Genomic DNA, 20,890 nt, shown 5'->3' with positions numbered 1-20,890 from the left:
CTTTGAAAGGGAGGAGTAAATGGAGGGGTATTTAGTCGGTTGCAATTTGCAAACACACCACTAGATGTCACCAAATCCTACACACTGTGCCTTTTTTTTGTAATTTCTTCAATAACTGTGGTTTATAAACTTCTTGTGTACAACCCTCAACCTTCTATGGTCTGCTTGGAATTCTGCTTTTCTGTTTTGTTCAGGACTTGCATGTTTGGTGAAATAGAAACATATGTCAATAGTGTATCATTTATGGTACTACTGGGCCTGTAAATACCAAGTGTCTTTAATTATTTCCATGAGAGGTTTGTAATGTATCATTTTGCTGATAAATTACTCTGAAATAAAAAAAGTGAATATAATTTAAACATCTGTTTGATTTTCTTTTAAGGCATAAAGTTTGCTCATTATGATTTCTGATAAAAAAGATTGAAGCATATTGATTCAATTTGTTTGTCTTTTCCTCATGATAACTGGTCAAGCAAGTCAAGTTTATTTGTTTTGCCTAATATCACACACACACAACAACTGGGGGGAGCTTACACCCTTACTATCCATAACCCTACAACAGTAATTGTTCTCAACCCAGCAATAGTTGTCTAAGAAGAAAAGTAAAAACTCCCCCTAAACTCTAAGCACATGAAAAATAAATTGGAAAAACTGGAAGGCTGAAATTGCAGCAGACAGTGATGGACCTTCAGGTCAGACTTGACTGATCTGAAAGAAAGGGGGACCCATGTGGCAGAGCAAATGAGGTCCAGTGTTTTCTAAATATAAGAGGGATAAATGGGATACATGTGAAGAATGGCCAAAATGGTGAACAATACAATGTTAGAGGAGCCGAACTGCTGTACACTATGCTCCTCTGAATGAAACTGAAACTGTTAACCTATGCAGGAACACATGACACACGCTGGCCTGAAAAGTCTTCTTCCCATTCTCAATCATCAATTTTGAGAGTCGCAGATATTCCAAAATGACAATAATCATAATTGAAAAAATATTTTGTCTTGGAGAACTTTATTGTAATGACTGGGGAGCCATCTTGGATTTGTTTTTTATGGCTCCGTGCTTGACCGGAGGAATTATTTCCTTGGGTTGTCTGTCCATTCATTTGTCCGTCCCGATCTAATGAACGTGATATCTCAGGAACGCCTTGAAGAAGTTTCTTCAAATTTGTCACAAACTTTGACTCAAGTATGAACTGACTCAAATTTGGTGATCCAAGTTCAAGGCCACTGTGACAGTTTCCCAGAAACATCAAAAAGTATGAAAACATTCTGGACAGACATGGATGGTGGCAGCATACAGCCACAAGGCAAACATTGTTTATGTCATACTCTACTGGGACTTTTTTCTTTCATGAATAATAAAAAAAAAAATGTCAACATATATATATACCATTATATATACCAAAGGTTATACCATTGCTTATTTCGACATACTATAATATGACTTTTTATGATTATTTTTGACATATGACCATTATATGACTTATTTATGACTTTTTTCAACATACTATACTGTGACTTTTGTATTACTTTTTCGACATACTACATTAAGACTTTTTGGGACATACTATGCTATAGCTTTTAAATGACTTTTTTGACATACTCTACCATTACTTATTTCGACATACTACAATATGTCTTCTCCCACAGTCCAAAGACATGCAGCTTAGGTTAATTGATGACACTTACATTTTCAGGAGACGTTAATGTGAGCGTGAATGGTTGTCTGTCTATAAATGTCAGCCCTGCGATAGTCTGGTGACCTGTCCAGGGTGTACCATTTCCTTCGCCCAACGTTCCTAAGGACCGACGCACGGACATCTGTCCGTACACACGGCCCATTCTCGTTAACATGTTATCTCAGGAACACCTGGAGTGAATTTCTGCAAATTTGGCACAAAGGTTCACTTGGACGGAAGGATGAACGATGAATGCAATATCTCAAGTACACCTGTTTATGTTTTTTGATTTTTGGTAATAAACCGAATTCTGATTCACATTTTTCTCAAAAGGCTGTATATTACTGTATATTAAATAAAACGTTTTGTTTTCAACAAACTCTCAACAACATTAATTATAATATAAGTTGGTAGCAATTTCTGTTTGTAGCTCATATACATTTACTAAAGCTATAACTGACAATCATTTTCCTCACCCATTAATCCGTCCATTATTTTTAAAGTTATTTAGTATCGAAAATGTAAAAATTCAAACACATTTGAGTCGGCTCCTCACCTCACCTGACATGGCCTTCAAATCATCAAGCACTCAGGCAAACACCCGCTATAGATCAGACTCACCATGTTTGTAGGATGCATGACTCTCAAAGCCAAAATAGATTGGCGTGTGGGTAGTAAAGATATTTTGAAACAAAGCCAAACTACTGGCGTTACATAGCGGTGTCCTTTATGTCACAAATAGTTCAAATGAGTAAGGGGTAATTCTAGCCTACTCCAGTTCACATGGACAGGGCGCGGCCTATCCATGTAGGGCGTCACCGATTAAACAAACCTGTATGGTATGGTATGGTAGACACCTATGCAGATACTGTACACATAACCTGATAATCAGACTTAATTTAATTTACCATTTCATTTCATAAGTCAAACAAATCAAAGAAATAAGTAGCGATTTAGAGATCCGCAAGCCGTTTAATGCATATCCAGTACTTCTTTGCTGTGAGGTGACAGTGCTAACAACTTCACCATCAAGTCACCCTCCCTAAAGTCACAGGCTTCAGTGGTTTTCTGGCAGAAAATCAAAACATGATTTAAGGACATTATGAGCATTATTTCCATAGTTAATTTCACGCAAATTAAATATCTTATGATGCTATTTTACTTATTAGTTAAATGTCTCATGGCGGAAAAAAAAAATCAGCTCAAAATCAGCTCATTGTAGATTTTCAGGGGAGACCCCAAGGCCTCTCAAATATGAGCAATTTAGACTGAAATGGTATTATTGCCCAAAAATAGAAAATAGGTTGATGTTTAAAACTGTATCGCTAACGGCAATATGTGTAAAAGAAGTGAATTAAAGTAGGATATTGTTGTTTCATTGAGGATTTGATTGAGGATCTGTGGAGAGCAACTACTACAATGCTTTCTGGGACACAAGTGGGTGGGTATTGTTTATGATGGCGACTAATGGATCCCTCGCATGGAGACGACTCTCATTCATATGTTAGCTTGTCATTGTGTAGGTTTGCAGTTATTTCTCAAGTTCTACTTCGTTGCCATCGCAACTTTCTTACCGTCACTAGCGCCTGTGCTCACGCCGAGGTGAAGTGGGTCACAAAGAACTTCAAAGAGGCCCAAGGCTTAAAACAGATCATCAGAGCAGAACCACTGTGATTCACTGTAGGGGAGTCATCAAAAAGATTAGCACACCTTTTAGAATTATTTTATAATCAAATGTATCTTTCTGTTACTAGTTCTTTCACTTATTTTACAGCCCGGTTTCTTGAGAAGAATGAACCTTTAGACACATATTTTCTTCTTCTTTTACAACAAACAGAATACATTTGCAAATATGAGATTAAATCTGTGAAATCACAACTTTTTGTGATCTCCTTCCAGGAACATTTTGCAATTTATCGGTATATTTTTGTTTCAACAGGCCACATTGTAGATGAGAGGATGTTACATGTGCTCCGACAATTTAGTAGTATTAGAAACTATCCCGTCTCTGGTAAGCGTCAGACAGCTGTGTAAGAGCCTCAGAATCACAGGGCGGGAGCTTATCTCAACTCACCATTGCACCAACTGTTCTCTGCCATGGCCATTGCAATCAGCTGTCCTCACAGACTTGCTAGTAGGAAAAGCACAGATGTTTCTAATAACGCTAACAATGGCTGTTTTCTCTTCAAGTGTTTCAGTGACTGTGAACAATATCAGGAACCTGAAACTGAAGCAGCTAACTGGAATTCAACTATCATTCATTTCATTACCTGTGCTTTTCTTACTGTGACAAGTTAACACGTCGTCTGTGAAAAAAGGCAGATTGAAGCTGTTACCTGCTGTAGAAAATACAGCAGAATGGAGCAGGTTCAAGCGCTTTAGATGGGCAAATGCTGAAGCAGAAGTAGACAAGGTGGGCTGACAAGGTTACAAAAGGCTGTGCAATAACAACATCTAAATCAGAATTCTTCTCGTTAAAGTAAATACCTTTAATGGCACAGGTTTCCTGGGCAGGACATATAAGGAACCCTCACAGTAAACAGGACTTGGGTTATCATTTACCAATTTACCAATTCCTCCACGCAGTTGAATAACGGCAAAACAGCAGAGCAAAATGTAAATATTTTAAAGGCCACCACATCTGAACCTTCTATGCTACATGTAGCCTCATTTGCAGGAAACGTGGTGAATTTTGCATGGCATAACACTTATTAGAGCTCGTGTTTTCTATTCTTTTTTATAGGTATTGTTACTTCTGCAGGGCCTCTAGGGTGAAGTATCCACTCATACTCCTCAGTACGATGATATAAACTGTAATTTGTTGGATGAAAATATTATGTTTCTCAGAAGGACATCAGTCAGCAGATGAATGCCCCCCCTCACTGATTTCACCTTTTAAACTCACTTCTGATATGTTCAAACAAGTGTGTAGAAATGTTAAAGAATAATTTTACCGTGACACTGTAGCAATGACACATTGACCATCTCAAAAAAGAAACAGCTGGTCCCTGGAATCATTAGAAGCAGTATTGTTCCAGCAGGGAATCTGTGTTTGACAGCCTTGCTGCTGCTCTTTATAATCCATAAACAGTAGCATCCTCTTTCTCCTTATACAGTAAATAGTTCACAGAGACAAATCCACACCAAGGCTGTGTCGTAGTGAGGCAGAGATTGAAAACACAGCCACTAGATGGATGGAATGGATGGATGGAAACCAGGGGAAACTATTCTCACAATGCTGAAACGTTGCGTGTACATACAGGAACTGTTTATGTGAGTCCACTTATTATGGCACGTTACACATCTCCACTCACTGGCACTGCAACAGGATACGCAGACAGCCTGACAACTTGACTCACCAGTCACATTTATAGCCCCCACCCCCGCCCACCAACACATGCAGCATCCTCTACGCCCATTGCCCAAGATGACAGACAGTTGGTTTGGTCATCAACTTTCTAGATCTTCCTCAACAGCTGTAAGTCTAAACTTGCAGCCCCACAGTTGTACAGCAACTCATATTGAGAAGGGAAAAGGGGACTTCTAACTAGGACAGAGCAGTCTGGCCCCTTTCCTTTTCGAACCAGAAGCACAGATCTGCGACAGGGGGAGAGAAGACACTAGTCTTAGGCGGAGAGAGACAAGGAGAAGAGAGTTTGTTGGAAGCTTGCTGCAGTCACTGAGGAAAGAAGCCCCAGGGACACAGACCAGTGTGTTCACGTTACAATTTCTTGAAGAAGAAGATTCACTGAACAGAAATCTCCCCACCTGGAAACATGCACAAGCGCACAAAGATAAAGATTGCAATCTTCGTGCTAATAGTGGGTATGGCATGCATGTTCACTGCAGTGGTAACGGACCACTGGGCCGTGCTCAAACCGCAGGTGGATAAAGTCAATACGACCTGCGAGGCGGCCCACTTCGGCCTGTGGAGGCTGTGCAAGAAGTACATCTACATCAGCTCGGAGCACTTCATGCAGGGACATGGCTGCGGACCCATCAGCCTGCCTGGAGGTAAGAGAACATTGGAGCAAACACTCTAATGCGTCTGACAGATAAAATGACAATACTGTATTAATAATGTTTGTCTGTAACTGTGAGGTGCCTCTATGCAATCCAGCCCACAGCTCTGAGGTGGGGAGCTTCTAAGAATAGAGGTTCCAATGCAGGATCACTTGATATGGCACATGACATTTTAAACTTCCATAAACCTCCTTGTGAAATGGAAGAAAGATCCTAATCTTAGTGAGATGCATGCATCCTTCCATAATGTATACATTTTTGGAGGGAAATAATTAGATGTTCTCCGTTGTCATTCATCAGTGGTGTTGAAATGCAGCCCATCAGTAAGCTGACTCAAAGACTGGACCTGACCACAGTCAATATTTATCTTTATATAGGCATGGAGTGCCAAGGGGCTGCAGCTTTTTACTAAGCAAACACCACTTTAGCTGATTTTACTGATTGGTGTCTCCTCTCTGTTTAAAGAGGTTTTCATTATTTAAAACCAGTTTGACAGTTCTCCATACAACATGGGAGCCAGTACCTGACATACACAGTCACTCTCTGGAACATCTTCAGGAAACCTACATTAAAATAGCTCAAACACACTGTATTTAAACACACTTTTGAGGTACTTTAATTCAGTATTCCCATTGGTAACACTTTATCTTGCAAGTCCCACTCCTCATAAAACTCTAAATAATTAATGGGTTCCGTGTCAGAATACTGTCTGTATTTTCTATTTATAGTCTCAAATTACATAGATCCTTAAATTTTATATTACTGTATAACTCTGCTCCACTACACTCCAGGGGGAACTCTTGTGGATTATTCTACTCACACTATACATTTAAAGTATGAAATAATGAAAACACATTTCAGTACTGATTTCATAGTACAACGCTGTGAAAGGGGCGAGCAGACAATAGTACTTTAGGATACAATCATTGTGTGGAGTAGCTTGTGGTGTTACTTAAATTCAAGTATAGGATCTAAATAGGTGTTCACCACAGCCCTTCGTGATTGTAATGAAATAAAATTGATGTCAACAGTGTCGAGCAGTTGCTGACTTGCAGAGACTCGTGTCTCAATGAGTTGCTGTGGGAGTCACTCATCTGCTGAACCGCGTTGGCAAATTTACTGTTATCTGAGAAACCATTATCTGACTGTTGCTCGTTATCTCGTTATTGCATGACGCTTTATCTAAATTGGCCTGAAACGTCCCCCCAAATTTTTTCAACTCACACGGCTGAGAGAAACTCCCAAAATACGTCCCAACTGATGGCGGCTGTTAGACTTTTGGGAATCCCAGACACTGTCTGCAATGCAGGGCCATTCCAGAAGCAGATGCAATGTCTGAGGGCTGTTCTTTGGTGCAGACATGGCAAGCATGTGCTGAATATACTAAATCAGCAAGGCGTGGGGTATTTATCAGATCATAAAGGCAAGTGGCAAATGCTTCAAGATCCTTTTACTGCACATGCATACATTCATACTGCACATACTTCCTGACAGTGGTGATCTTTACATATTTGGAAAGTGAGTTTATAATATCATGTGCATTGTATGAGAGTCAGCGCATGTTGACTAGCCACCTGTTCCTAACAAATGGCTTTCATTTCTTCAATAATACCTGTGATTTGTGATGGCCACCGACAACAGCCTTCATTTGAGAAGTGAGTAAATCCATCAGTCTCCCGGGGGTTTATCCCGGCCCAATGGCTGTATTTGGACAGGAACAGTGTTGTTTATCATAGCCACATGTCTCTAGAGAGGTGTCAACCTCTGATTCAAAGCAGGACTTAAACAGTATGTGAGGAGGTTCCCACTGCGAGACACTCATGTGGAAAATATGGGCTGAGCTGTTGTGCAGGTCTACTGCTGACAAAGCGCAGATGGTGAGATGATCTCAGCAAAAAGTTGTATGCATACAATGCAGACTTGCATCCCAGTGTATGTTGTTTCAGCGCTAAGAAAGAAAGCCAACATTTACCCGAAGGCTATTTTCGTTTTAGATGCTGTACTGTCGTCCGAGTTCTCCTTTTAATTTATACTTTTCTTTTCTTACTGGTTTTCTGAGCTGCTGTGAGTTGTATAAGAAACATCAGATATGTCACAATGCTCCTCCTTGCCACAGCATACAGCGGCAATTATTGCAATTGCAGTTTTTAACCATGATTCCAGGAAGAGAAAGGGTGTGATTTTTTCTAAACTGCTCAGCAAGCATCCGTGGTTATAAATATAGGCCACGTAAATACTCAGCTGTCTTGGGTGGAGGCCACGAGGGTAAAATGTTCACGTCGAGTTCAGCGGCCCTCTGAGTGACAGGACCTCATGGAGGGGTCCGGCATAGCTTTAAGGCCTGCTGTCCCACCAACCTGTTCCCACGAGACCCTCTTGCAGCTTCACATCTCCGTGCAGTCACGGTTGCTCAAATTACTTAACACTCCCCGGCATAGGATGCAAAGTGGTACCACTGGTGTTTTGCCTTCATAGGCACTCAAATGACCTAACAATCAGGGGATGGGCTTCATATATGGAGAAGGGGAACTGTCAGCGATGTCCTAAACACTTAGTTAGACAAGTGGGCTATGCTTCTCTGGGTTTAGAGCTGAATCAAAGCTCTAGTTTGCTGGAGTGTGCTCAGATTAACAGAGCACGACGGGTATCCGAAGTCAAATGTGGATAAATTGTAATTTCCTTTAATTGATACTCTGTTGCGCATGATTTCTAAAACAAGTTTAGGAGTTGCCAGGCTCCATAGAAAAACACACACATTTTCTATGGCCTATACACATATGACATAATTGAAGTCGTCGACACTTGTAAACCTGAGAATAAGGAAGGCAACGACTAGAAATAGAGCAGACAAAACAAACACCAGGGCTCAGAGGTCTGTGCCAATCAAAGCTTCCGCCGCTGACAAAATGAATAGACAGCGCATGCCAAAGCTATATAAAGTGTGATCTGCGTTGCGCAAAAATGCTGCTAATCCGATGTCCTCAACTGATCTTTGGAAAGATGACGGATTTACCCTATTAGGAATAAGAGGGGCTTTACAGCACTTGTCAGCAGACCCTAGCAGGAAAAGGACCAGCACACAAGTGGTGCAGCAGTGCGTGTCAGTGTGTGTACGTCATTTGCGGCGAGCAGATATATTTATCACCTCCAGCTCCTCATATTTTTATTGAGGCTTTGCGTTGTAAAGATGGCACAAAAAGGTGTAAATAGGCAACACACATTCACATGTGGGACTCAAGCTGCTTGATACAGATTATGAGCTCAAAGCAACCACTCCAAGGCTTAATAAATGCTGAGTGGCTCCACTTCAACATGCATAACAAACCTGATATGCATTTAGTGAATGAAGAGACACTTGGCCTGCCATTTGTCCACCCTGGACCTAAAAAAGACATCTTACCTCACATACAGGTGAGGCCATGTTTCCTGCCTTTGAAGGAGTTGTCTGAATATTTCTGGGAAGTTAGTGGAGTTCAAAGATATTTCTCAGCCTCTCTTTTCAACACAAAGGTCTGGCTCAGGAGTGCTGATAGTTGACAAGCCTCTATCACACCCACCTCTCTTTAATATGTGCCTTCTACAGTCAAAACGGCGGAGCTCGTTGCTTAGTAACAACCTCTGTTTTTAATGGCCAGTCCCCGTACTCATTCATAAAAACATTTATGTTTGTACGTGTGTGCTGTATCGTGTTGGCCGGCAGCATTAAAAGCTTTTAATTTCAAAGGAGGTTTTTGTAAACATTGCAATGTTGCCTTGGCTTTGAAAAATATGACTCAGAGTTATTGTTTTTTGCCTATTATATCAGATTACTCTGCTGTTTCCTGGTAGAGCCATCTGACATCCCATTTAGCTTATTTCCATAGTTTCCAGGGTACATAGGAAAACGATCTACCATCCCAGCCCGGGTCGTCAAGCTATAACCATCATGCGATGCCACGCAGTACTACACAATTTCGCATGAAAGCATTTCAAAAACGTCCTATGGTGGAGCTGTCTGTAAAAATGGATTAGGAACATCCGTGTGAGTGGAGACCTCATAGATTAATCATCATTGATGTGCACTTGACTTTGCATGAGAGTAGATGTGACAGAGTGATCTGGTGTTACATACTGCACATAACCGTCCTCACCCCTTCTGCACATACGATCAGCCGAACCCACAAGTTATTTCTTTTTAATGCCAAGACATTCTTCTGCTTTCAGAAACACGCATTACATGAAGTGAAGCCTCAGATGTTACCACCCTGTGTGCACTTTATCAACTACTTTTAACCATGTCCCTACAGGAAGTATGTGGTATGAGATAAGTCAATGATTTGACTTGGAAGCTGAACCTGTTTTCTTTTTTTCTTTTTTTTATATTTAAAAATGTTTACTCTACCAAACCGGCCTGTGACCACATAAAGCGGCCTGGCTTCATTGTGCAAATCCCCAAGGTTTAACACCTTGTCTGCTCAACAGGAGAGACGATCGAGATGTCTGCTGTGGCTATTTTATATTTACTTTGACAAGCGACCCACACAAAGCAGACCAGGGTCTGCACGCCATCTCATAACTATTTTAGTGGTAATATTATCCTGGTAGTGTCAATCTGTGAGATGCTTTTGTAAAAACAATGTGGGATGGATCTGAGACGATCTTCAACGTATCATGTTCATGTGATACATATGGTGCAAAAAGCTCTATAAATATGATTTTTATATCCATCCATCCATCATTTATTCATGATCAAATAGAAGTGTGAACAAGTTCAGTGGTTCAGCAAAGAAAGAAGACGTGGCCCTAAACACAACTTCAGGTTATTTAGTGAAATAGAAATGAATTCTAAAACACAGATTAGGGGTCAAGTTTACAGCAAAAGTCAACAAAAAGATGTTCGTAACATGACCATTTTGATAAAGATTTGGTTTATTTTCCAGCAACTGCAATTTGGTTGAATTTAGGCAACTTGGATTGGATTAAAAAAGATTTTGGTTAACAAAGTGAGATAATCAGAGAATGGGCACACTGGTCTTCAGAGTTGAAAGCAGTCCAAAGCATCCATCATGGTGCCACTTTAATGAACTAATGAACTATTACATCTCAGCTACATGACCCTTTCTTGATGGTTCCCTCATTGTTTTACGCATTAAGCATGTATTTGCATATTAAGACATTTAAATTGAATGTCATGAAATGTCATGATATTCAGTAGAATACATCAAAGAACAGTTCAATCAAACCCAGTGATGTTTTAATTATAAAAACGTAATACAACATCAGACCAAATGACTGTGTAACGTGAGAGGCTCATGGTGATGAAGCCACAGAGGATTATATATTAATTAAAGAACATGTTAGTGTTGTTTCAGCACATTGTTTTGGTTTTAAAGGCCTGCAACTTTCTCTCAGTATCTTCATATCAACCCCTTTTATGGCAGCAAGTAGCAAACTGCATACAGGCACTGAAACACACAATTGTGACTCCAAATGAATACAAATGTCTGCTTTGTAAATGGGCAGCTGACAACACGTCAGCCATAACAATTCCATGTGGTGATAATATACATGATGTATATACTATTGTTGTGTTTACACCTGCCTCAAAGGGCCCAGAAATCATCTGATGTCGGTGTAAATTTGAACTAAACCCTATTTTCTTTCTTTTCACAGAGGAAAACTGCACTTACTTCAGACACTTCACTCCAGGGCTGGATACCGAGATATTTGAATATAAAACACAAAAAGGTAGGTTTCTGTTATTGTTCCCCTATCGTCGTTACTTTCATGCTATCGTGTCTAACCATGAAAAGGGGAGAGATTCATTTGTGAATTCATTTTGAAATATATTCCTTAGAACATTAGGACTTCCCAGTCTGTGTGAAGTAAAACATCAAACTGGCTTCATCGCGTATTCCCAACTGACCTCACCTGCTGCTGCGGCTCTGCTCTGATCTACGATTCAGATTTCCACTCATGTTTTACTGCTGACCTCAGAACAGTTATTGGTGTCACAGCAGGTGTATTGGACCAGCTGTCAATGATAAAACTCAACATTGGATATGTAGAAGTTCTGGGTGGAAGGCAATTGGATTTTCTTTTATTGTTTCCCAACCCTTTGTCCTACAGGCTAAAAGTCAACATGCTCACACGGGTAATAACTGGAAAAACTTCATATTTCTTTCTGCAAAAACAGAGCCCATATATGTGATGTATGCTTATTCCTACAGTGTGCCTCAGACGTTTTTATCAGGAATATATATACGTATACTAATACTTTTTGAAAACAGTTTCTTCCCCTATGATAATCGGTAGCTGGGGGGTCCAAGCTCACCCACTAAATCACATAATTTAAAGAAATATTGATACAATTGAGTATTGTGATACTGTATAGATTCTGTTTAATAGTTTACATGCAAAGATTTGTGACAGAAAGTGTCTCAGACTGCACAAAAAGTAATGCAAATGCAGATCCTACTGTTCTGATTGCGTAAAAAAAAAAGAAGTTTTTTTTACTCAGAGTGTATGCATATGACTGTGTGCTCTTTATACAATGACAGTTTTTCTAAAAGTAGATTTTTTTTTTTAATCGCAATATATTACGTATCATATCGCCAGATCATTTTCAAGACACAGCCGTTGTGTACTGACACAAGGCTGACTGTGTTTCACACATGGCTCCTCAGGAACAGTGCAAACGAATACGGTCTGTGTACATACGGTCCAGTCAACGTGTTAGAGCTGTGTGTGTGTGTTTGTTCCAGCCCCCCATTCTCTCCATGTTCCTCTCTCCAGTGTGACCGTACAGCCAGCGCATGTATGACAGCCCTCCCATGTAATGTGCGTTAGGGGGTCGAGCACATGTGGAGCACTGTCATACTCAATTATTGGGGTGTGATACACACACACACACACCCTAAACTCAGAGACGCTAATGCAATAATACATAGGTACCCCTCCCCCATCCTCTAACAACACACACACATGCAGCCCATGGGGGTAACACTGTATGTTTACTGATTGATTGCAGCACTGACCTAAGTCCCCTGTCGTGTTATTCACTCTTGACTGAGCTATAAGAAAGTCAACTAAATCAAATCTAAAATCCTGAACTTTGATTATTTTCTTCGTCAAATCTCTCCTACATACATAAAGAGAAGCAACTCGTGCACATGTCTATTCACACATAAATCACATATACCAGAACCTACAGCATATATACATACATGCATACACACATACACATATAACTATACACATGAAGAAAGCTATGTATAACACTATCTTACAGAGAAAGAAATCACATATACTGCAATACTGTGACATCAAACCCAAAAACTTGTTGGGCCTGAGTGAAGCCTTTTTTTTAAATTTCCCCTAACTACGGCACTACAGACTTTTTTACATGTCAACCACTGAATGAGTCCTGTATGACTGAAACACTGGTATCCTTTGATGTCTCCCTTGCTTTGGCTTTTGAGAAACTTTGGTGTTGAGCCGGCCAATGAGCTCCAACAGACGTGCAGTATCTCAGAGAACACAACGTGTTCAGGGTGCGGCTCATCCTCCCCTGCCAGCAGTAGATGAAGGCTCTCTCCCCCAAAGGAGTGCCTCTCTCCTGGGCATGGTTCACAGGCAAAAAGGCGGCAGATCAAAGGCCTCCCATCACATCCACCTCTCTGATCGGAAAAAAAACAAGCCAGCTGCTGTCCCTGTTACAGAGACACCCTTTATCTGTAAACAAATTACAATCATACAGCATATTTTTATGTAGAATGAAAGGTTATTGCCTTAATAGCAAATCTTGTGAAATTAAATTTTTTTTTCTTACAGTCAACAAATTCCATGAAAAGACCAAAACTAACAGAAATGGAGTTATTACCTGCGTAGCTGAAGCCTCCTCTGCGCCATAGAGCTCCATCGTTGTCCAAACACTATTAAAAGCACATCAATGAGACACACTGTTGCACTGGGTGACATGTTCCATCATTACCATGAACGTGGCCACTGCAGTTTACTTTGAGTCGATCCCACGGAGTGTGTGTCCCCCAAACAAATGCACAGTTTACTCAGTTTGAAGGATATTTTCCACAAACTACAGTGCTCAACTGTTTTAGGAAACAACATTTAAAAAAAAAATGAACTATACATCTGTGATTTTTGTAAGTCTTCAGCAGGAACTTAACAGCTTGGGTGTAACAGACAAAAAATAAAATCACACAAAAGTAGCGATGTGACTTTTGAATAATTCAGACGGTTTGTTAAAGCAGTCTCTTACATTTGATTGTAGAAAATGTGTCTCTAACACACATTACAATAAATGCATTTCACTCCATGTGAACAATGTGCCATTACATAATATGATGACAATGATCTTAACATATTTGATGTCAGTGGATTGCAAAGGTAATTAATGAACTACATCCTGTCAACACTCTTGGTTTCTTTCTCTTCAGAGTACAACATCTCGGCCGCAGCCATCGCCATCTTCAGTCTGGCCTTCATGATCCTGGGCTCTCTGTGTTTGATCGGATCCTGTACCGGTAAAGGCAAAGGAAGAGACTACCTCCTCAAACCTGCCGGCATGTTTTTTGCATTTGCAGGTGAGTCCAGTAAACCAACCAAATTTACATTTTGGAATGCAAAAAAACTCACTTTGCCTTTATGGTCACATCATTTGTATTGTGATGAGAGCTGCACTACCCGACTCATGCTCCACACATCCCTGTCCATCACCAGGTCTCTGTTCCTTCATCTCACTGGAAGTGATGCACCAGTCGGTCAAACGCATGATCGAGAGCGAGGACACAACCTGGATCGAGTACTACTACGGCTGGTCCTTCGCTTGTGCCTGCAGCGGCTTCGTCCTCCTCTTTCTCACTGGCATCGCCCTGCTGCTCCTCTCCATGCCCCAGATGCCCAGGAATCCGTGGGAGACTTGCATGGATGCCGAACCGGATCAAGTCGAGTGATAGCTAGACAGACGAGATCAATGCAGGATGAGAGTGACTGTGTCTTTTGCTTTGAGAACAGATTTGAGTAAAAATGTATTTCAAGAACAGTAGCTGGAAATAAAAGAGTAACGGCATGATGACAGAAACTGGTTTGGTTGTGGGTGGACCATAGCCAAGATGGGAAAATTACCTTCTTGCAATTATACATTTTGAATGTTTGCCTTTTCCTGTATGCTCACCCAGAGTGAAACATCCTCAGCAGCACCTTCTTTGCTATGGTTCGTGTTGGAGATCAGAGCTCAAATCTGACCTGAGGCCTAGAAACAACCATACTTCTCAGTAAGAGCCAACAGCACTTCCACTTCTGTTTCTTCTCTTTTGGCTGAAACTCTTTCACTGCCAGCACATTAAAAAGAAATGTTAAAAATCTTTTAACAGACGTCACTGTTATGTGACACCGTCTGGTTTGGTCTCCCAAATATGTTATAGGGTTAAGGTTAAGTTAGTTTCATTCACATTCTGAGAATATAGTTCAAACAGTTACGGCCTGTTGTGTGAAGCAGTGACCTTTTTTTTGATTTTATGTGTGATATCTTGTATATATCGGTCTGGTCATCTGTGGATTTTTGTGTGGGATCGCTCAAGGAATCATTTACTTACAAGAAATATCGATTAAGTAAGATAAGTTACGACATATGTATTCAAATGTGCATTTTATATTTCTAAGATTTACAAAGAACCTTTAAAGATGACTGATTTCAGGCAAAGCCGCAGCACAGAGCAGGTTTGCTCGTGTGGCAGGCTGAATGCTAAACACCCACATGGTCTGCATGTTGGAAAAGGTTCAGCTCTAGCAGGTGCACATACAAGGCCTTTTACTTTTTGTTGACAGCTTCCAAACCAAACTGATACAAATAATTCTCTGTTCGTTTTCATGAGTCATCATGACCTGTTAGAAACACGTGGCAAATTGGCTTTGCTTACCGGGCCTTCACACCACATACAATATAAATATATTGTATTGTATATTGTATACAAAACCATATACAATACTATAGACCTTTTCCGAGGTGGAGTGCAACATCACAACAAAGAAAGTATGAAAAACAACAACACCGGAGAGTAAAGTTATTCAGGTTTGCACAAAGTGAAATTTCATGCTAAACGTGATTTTTCTTGACAGGAGCCTGTACGGTCTTGTGTTGTGCTGTAGCTGTGGGTAATGTATTTGAACTTTTTGTGCAAAACCTGCAGCTGTTTGTGAGAGAAAGCATCCATGCTATGAAGCTATTAAGGGCTGAAGTCCATTTGTTTTATTTCTAATTATATTTCTTTTGCCTTTTCTGATACGTTTTAACTAAAAAACAAGTGAAACAAAAAGAAGAAAAAATGTTATATAAAAGTGTATTTCTATATTCTCTTTCTTATGTTTCTTAGTATTTTTCTTTAAATATGGCATCAAATTAAACACATTTCTGAATGCAGTGTATTCTGTGTAGGTGATTTTTTGAAATGTGCTTTATCTTTGTAACCAAAAAATTAAATCTTAATAAGCTTTGGAAAACTTTTGTACGACGATGCTTTGTGTCTTTGGTTTGTTTCCTTTGCTTCCATGAATCAAAGACAAAAGGAGCGAGGATGAGTGGATGGTTGACAGAATTAGTGCGCGTTGCGTTTCGTGTGTCCCTTCACGTCCTGGTAGACGGACAATAAATTAGCCCAACTGGATGCACCTGGTCACTCCATCACCAGCTCTCCTTGGAGATCTTATTTTTGTAGTTTCTTTTAGCTACGCCCTTTCATACATCCACTAACTGAGCTGACTATTTCATACATGTAGTTAGCATACTGTTTTGCAAATTCTGTACATAAATATAATCTTCCTCGTACAACTGTGTGCATGTCCCTTCTTTTGTCACCACCTACGAGCCAGGTCACGACAAAGGAGAAGCTGCTGCCGACACTGTGACCATTTTCTAGGAAGATAGTGGAAACCTTTGACGTTGAATTAATTAACTTCAAACCCCTAATAGTTCCTGTACACAGTGGCTGGTATTCAATAGAGGCACACAGGCTTCTCTATAGTACTACAGTGTAATGCAGAGGACGAAAAAAAAAGAAAGAACTCGAGCAGTTTCAATAAAAACACTTTAATAGAGAAACAAATAAAAAAGAAAATAAACTTTTGAAACACAGTCTAAATCCTTTATTATAACCACCACCAATTGAAATGAAGAAGAGTAAAACAGATCTATTCATTATTTTGTACCCACGAGGGAGGAACCAATGAGAATGGGAGGCTGGGGGAACAGGTGTGCCATTGATTCACTGCAGCGAGGGAAGAACAGAGGAGAGCAAACAGATAACAGGAAGAGATGTGGCGTTTATAGAAGGCTGAACACAGTGCTCTCTACTGGCTGGGCAAAAGGTTGCTCCCTTTCCATGTGCCAGACACACACACACACGTGTTGGTTTCGCTTTGTTTTCTTTAAAGAAAGTAATTCATATGATGATATATGGTGCAATATTAGGAGGTGGAACCCTTTGTTTCATAGCAAAGATCCTATCGAAACTCATTTTACGAAACAAAAAGGACAGAAATGAAGCCATAAAAACAAATCAGCAATGACAAAGATTTGTAAATAAAATCCCTTTAAAATGTCTTTGGCTCAATCTCTGCTGCCTCAAAAATAAATAAAAGTGAAGAAGCGGTGAAATATTAGTATTGCACAACTTCAGAGATTAGCCAATGACTGCTTTGGGGAGAGATGAGTCCCCCAAACGAACACGTCCAAAGCTTCGGAAATACAACACACACCAGGGAGCAACCTCAGCTTTAGCCCTGCTAAGAAACCGCAGAAATAAAGAACTTACATAACCATTACATATTCGATTGACATGTTAGTAAAATATTACAATAGTTTTGTTGATATTGTCACAAGTTATTGTACACATCAAATAATATACCAAAATTTGATTCTGTAGGTTGAACAAAAGCTTTTTTTTCTTTTTCTTTTTTTCATCCACAAATCAATACAAACTAATAAAAACAGGGCTAAAAACCAGCCAGGTCATCTCAACATGCATGAAAAGAAAAAAAAACTTCACATTACAAAAACAAAACCATGTTGATTGTTGTACAGCGGTGAGATAACAGAACAGGACAAATTCAGCAACATATACTTAAAAATATGTATTGTACAGTGAAATAAGTCATCTTATAACAGCTGCAACAGAAGTTCTCCTCTTTGTCAAATCAGCCAGACACCATCTTAATAAGTAAAAGAAAAAAGAAAAAAAATCTAAAAAGTTGTCAACAAGATGTCGCAACTACCAACTAGGTTGTTGTTGTCCATTTTTAGAATTATTATTTTTTGTGAATTTGCATAATTAAAAAGGGCATACCTCTTCTTTGAACAGCTTCTACAAAATTGAGGCGATCCCAAAGTTCTTGTTTGTAAATACCTAGAAAATGCATATTTACAAGTATGTGTTGTTCTCCGCCAAGTCAGAAAGTCTGGACCTTTGAATTACAATGTCAAAACTTAAAAACGCACAAAGAAAAAAAGAGAAAACAACGAAGCTCTCCGCTGACTGTTTAAAAACATCTAAGTTATTCGCTGTGGGGCACTAGCTTTCTGGGGAAGTGACATTTTAAGAGATTTAACTGTAACTGCTGTATGAAAGCCATGAAACAGCAGGATGTAGGAATTTGCAAATGGGGCAGTGGTGTTTTAACAATTAAAATTAATTACATATAACAGGACCGAGCACTGGACGACTGTTTCCAGTATTGCTTTTCATCAAAAAAGGGAAAAACCCTGGCAGATATAGTATCGGCATCTTTTTATATTTCTCTTGCAAGGTACTTCAGATCACAGAGGCTTCACTATGTTCGCAGTGAAATTCATGCGCATGACAGCTGTGTGGCCTCAGTGTGTGTGTGTGTGTGTGTCTCGACTAAAGAGCAACTCACTGACTGGAATTCAAACATGAACGTTCATGTGTTCACGTCGTCGTGTTTGACGAAAGTAATGTTGACGCCGCCAATGTGACGCACAGTCAGAGCTTTTTTTCAATTCAATTAAAAAGGGAAGATTAATCTACCGCTTTAACATCAACTTATTAATCAGATCAGACTGAAAAACGGTGAATAAAGTAATTGAAGGACCAGCAACAACGTGCAAACGTCATTAACGATTTGTTCTTATTTAGCTCAGTCGAAAAAAACAGACACATTACCAGTCATACGTCTTTGAACACCGCACTGTATACGTTCACTGTGTAGTATTTTTTGGGTTAAATCTCAAGCAGTGTTGAAAGGCATGAGGAATACGTTTGCTTTAATTGCCATGAAATCAGAAAGAAAAGGAGGGATTCTGGAAATGCTTTTGATTTACGCTTGTATAATCAATGCTTTTGTTGGAACTGGGAGCAAATATCACCTTTTGTGTGAGATTTTAGATTATTGTCTATTATTCAGAGATTAGAAGATGGCAAAATGTTTTTTGGGCAATCTGGTTTACACTATGAAAAGGTATCTAGAAACTGGGAAAGTATACGACTGCAAAACAAATGCGAGACCAACAGTATGTTAAGAGCATAGACAGCACCAATGATCCAAATACAGTATGCTGCTTGCTGTTGTGACCAAGATCAAGGTGCTTTCTAATCCAATAAAAAGCCACAAACACTAGAGTATTATTAAAGGGTATTTACTATGAATCTACAGTTTCAATATACTTCAGATTTAACCAGAAAAAGCTTACATTTAGCGTGTTCAAAAACATCTGACAGACAGTGTTGATCACACCCTCCGTTTCAACTTACCCATCATGACACATCACTCTGACCTCACCTCTCTGCCTTCACTTTCACAAACCTTCAGAGTACTGCAACCTTTTTTAAAAATAAAAAAAAAGCTCAATATCAATTAGTGACAAAAAAAAAAGATAACCCACTTCATATCCTCAACAGTTATTGAAACAATTTCTGTGTTGAAGATTTCTGCCGACACAAAGAAAAGAAATACAATAAAATAAAATGACTGAGCATCGGCCACAAGCGAAGCAGTTTGGGATAATCTTATCATAGACTGTGATGTCTGCTGTTCTCTGATCCTTAAAACAAACAAAGGAGGAATCTCATGGTCGCTGCTATTTTGACATTTTTCACACTCTTTTGTTGCTGATGAGACATTGGTGAAATGTCAAATGCACAGTCAATATTTGTATTGTTATTTTAGTAAATAAACAGTAAATAATCACATTTACTACTAAATCACTGAAAATAATTCGCAGCTATTCCCAGAATGTCTAAGGATTAAGGATCAGAAGCCAACAAACAGAAAATAATTCATAATGCAAAAGCTAGCATGATACAGGAATTTAAGGACATGTCTGTGGCATACAATTCAGTCTTTTATTTTCTTCATATTTACAGATTAGAGGAAATTTGATCTACTTCTATACACTGTTCCATGTAGTTTCTGTGTCAGTTGACCACTTAGCTTTTGTCCGTTACCACAACTACAGTAGTATGAAAAATGAAGACGTGACGTCCACTCAAAACTGAGGAATACAAAATGATAAAAACTTCAACATACGTATTTAGTAACCAACAAAACCAACTTCAATTAGGAAAAATATGCAGGTAGCTAAGTGGTCAACCAAACTCTTTTTTTTTATTTATTTTAATTTTATAACTTTTTTTTTTAGCATTACGTACATATACAAGTGTAGATAATATAAGTATATATTCATATATACATAGTGAGTATGTATATATACCAGTAATGCATTCATTATATATACTTATTTTCTTCACAGATATGTGAAACAGGAGAAAAGATGACCGTTACAAATAAAAAGTTAAAATGAAACAAAATGCAGAAAAAAACAATTTGTAAATGCACTTTGCACTATCTTTTTTTGGTGTTTTTAGAAACAGTTTTACCTTTTTTTTTTTTTGTTTAGTTTTATATCTCATCACTTACTTAATATGTGGGAGGGGTGACACTCATTTAAAGTAGGAATAGTACCCATTGCTACCATTTGAACTTCCTATACTCAGCTCTTGTAAGAGGGAGAGAGGGTCGCTGTTCTTTTTGACCTGTTCAGGGCGAACAGCTCGGGGTTTGGGTGGAGCACGGAGGGCGCTGGCGTAGGACATGGTCGGTGGTTTGCTCAAATTTGGAGCCCCCTGGCTAGCCTCTGTGGGAGCCTGCGGCGGGGGTGGCGGCGGCGGCGGCGGT

The 20,890-nt window shown here is 39.4% G+C and overlaps 2 protein-coding genes across 3 annotated transcripts in view; one reads left to right on the top strand and one right to left on the bottom strand.

Annotated features, from left to right (window-relative positions):
* Positions 1-5,158: 5,158 nt before the first annotated feature.
* On the top strand, positions 5,159-16,451 carry LOC306695998 (voltage-dependent calcium channel gamma-1 subunit-like). Its single transcript, XM_079159470.1, has 4 exons — positions 5,159-5,695; positions 11,357-11,431; positions 14,140-14,286; positions 14,423-16,451. The coding sequence occupies exons 1-4, from the start codon at positions 5,458-5,460 to the stop codon at positions 14,653-14,655; spliced, it is 693 nt and encodes a 230-aa protein (XP_079015596.1). The 5' UTR covers positions 5,159-5,457; the 3' UTR covers positions 14,656-16,451.
* Positions 16,452-16,771: 320 nt separating this feature from the next.
* The window catches only part of helz (helicase with zinc finger), a 47,376-nt gene continuing 43,257 nt past the window's right edge, over positions 16,772-20,890 (bottom strand). For both annotated transcript variants that reach the window (XM_079159457.1, XM_079159456.1), the window contains one exon: positions 16,772-20,890. This exon is cut by the window's right edge and continues 217 nt beyond it. In XM_079159457.1, coding sequence (XP_079015583.1) covers positions 20,656-20,890 — 235 coding nt within the window. In that variant the 3' untranslated portion in view covers positions 16,772-20,655.

This window comes from Pholis gunnellus (assembly GCF_910591455.1).
Source record: "Pholis gunnellus genome assembly, chromosome: 5".
Taxonomy (NCBI): Eukaryota; Metazoa; Chordata; class Actinopteri; order Perciformes; family Pholidae; genus Pholis; species Pholis gunnellus.
This window is presented reverse-complemented; position numbering and strand designations above follow the sequence as displayed.

Bases quoted from the DNA above. Each gene is read 5' to 3' on its own strand.
- LOC306695998 (XM_079159470.1), top strand. From the start codon at position 5,458: ATGCACAAGCGCACAAAGATAAAGATTGCAATCTTCGTGCTAATAGTG. The intron at 5,696-11,356 runs GTAAGAGAACAT...TTCTTTTCACAG, and splicing joins ACCCATCAGCCTGCCTGGAG to AGGAAAACTGCACTTACTTC. The intron at 11,432-14,139 runs GTAGGTTTCTGT...CTTTCTCTTCAG, and splicing joins TGAATATAAAACACAAAAAG to AGTACAACATCTCGGCCGCA.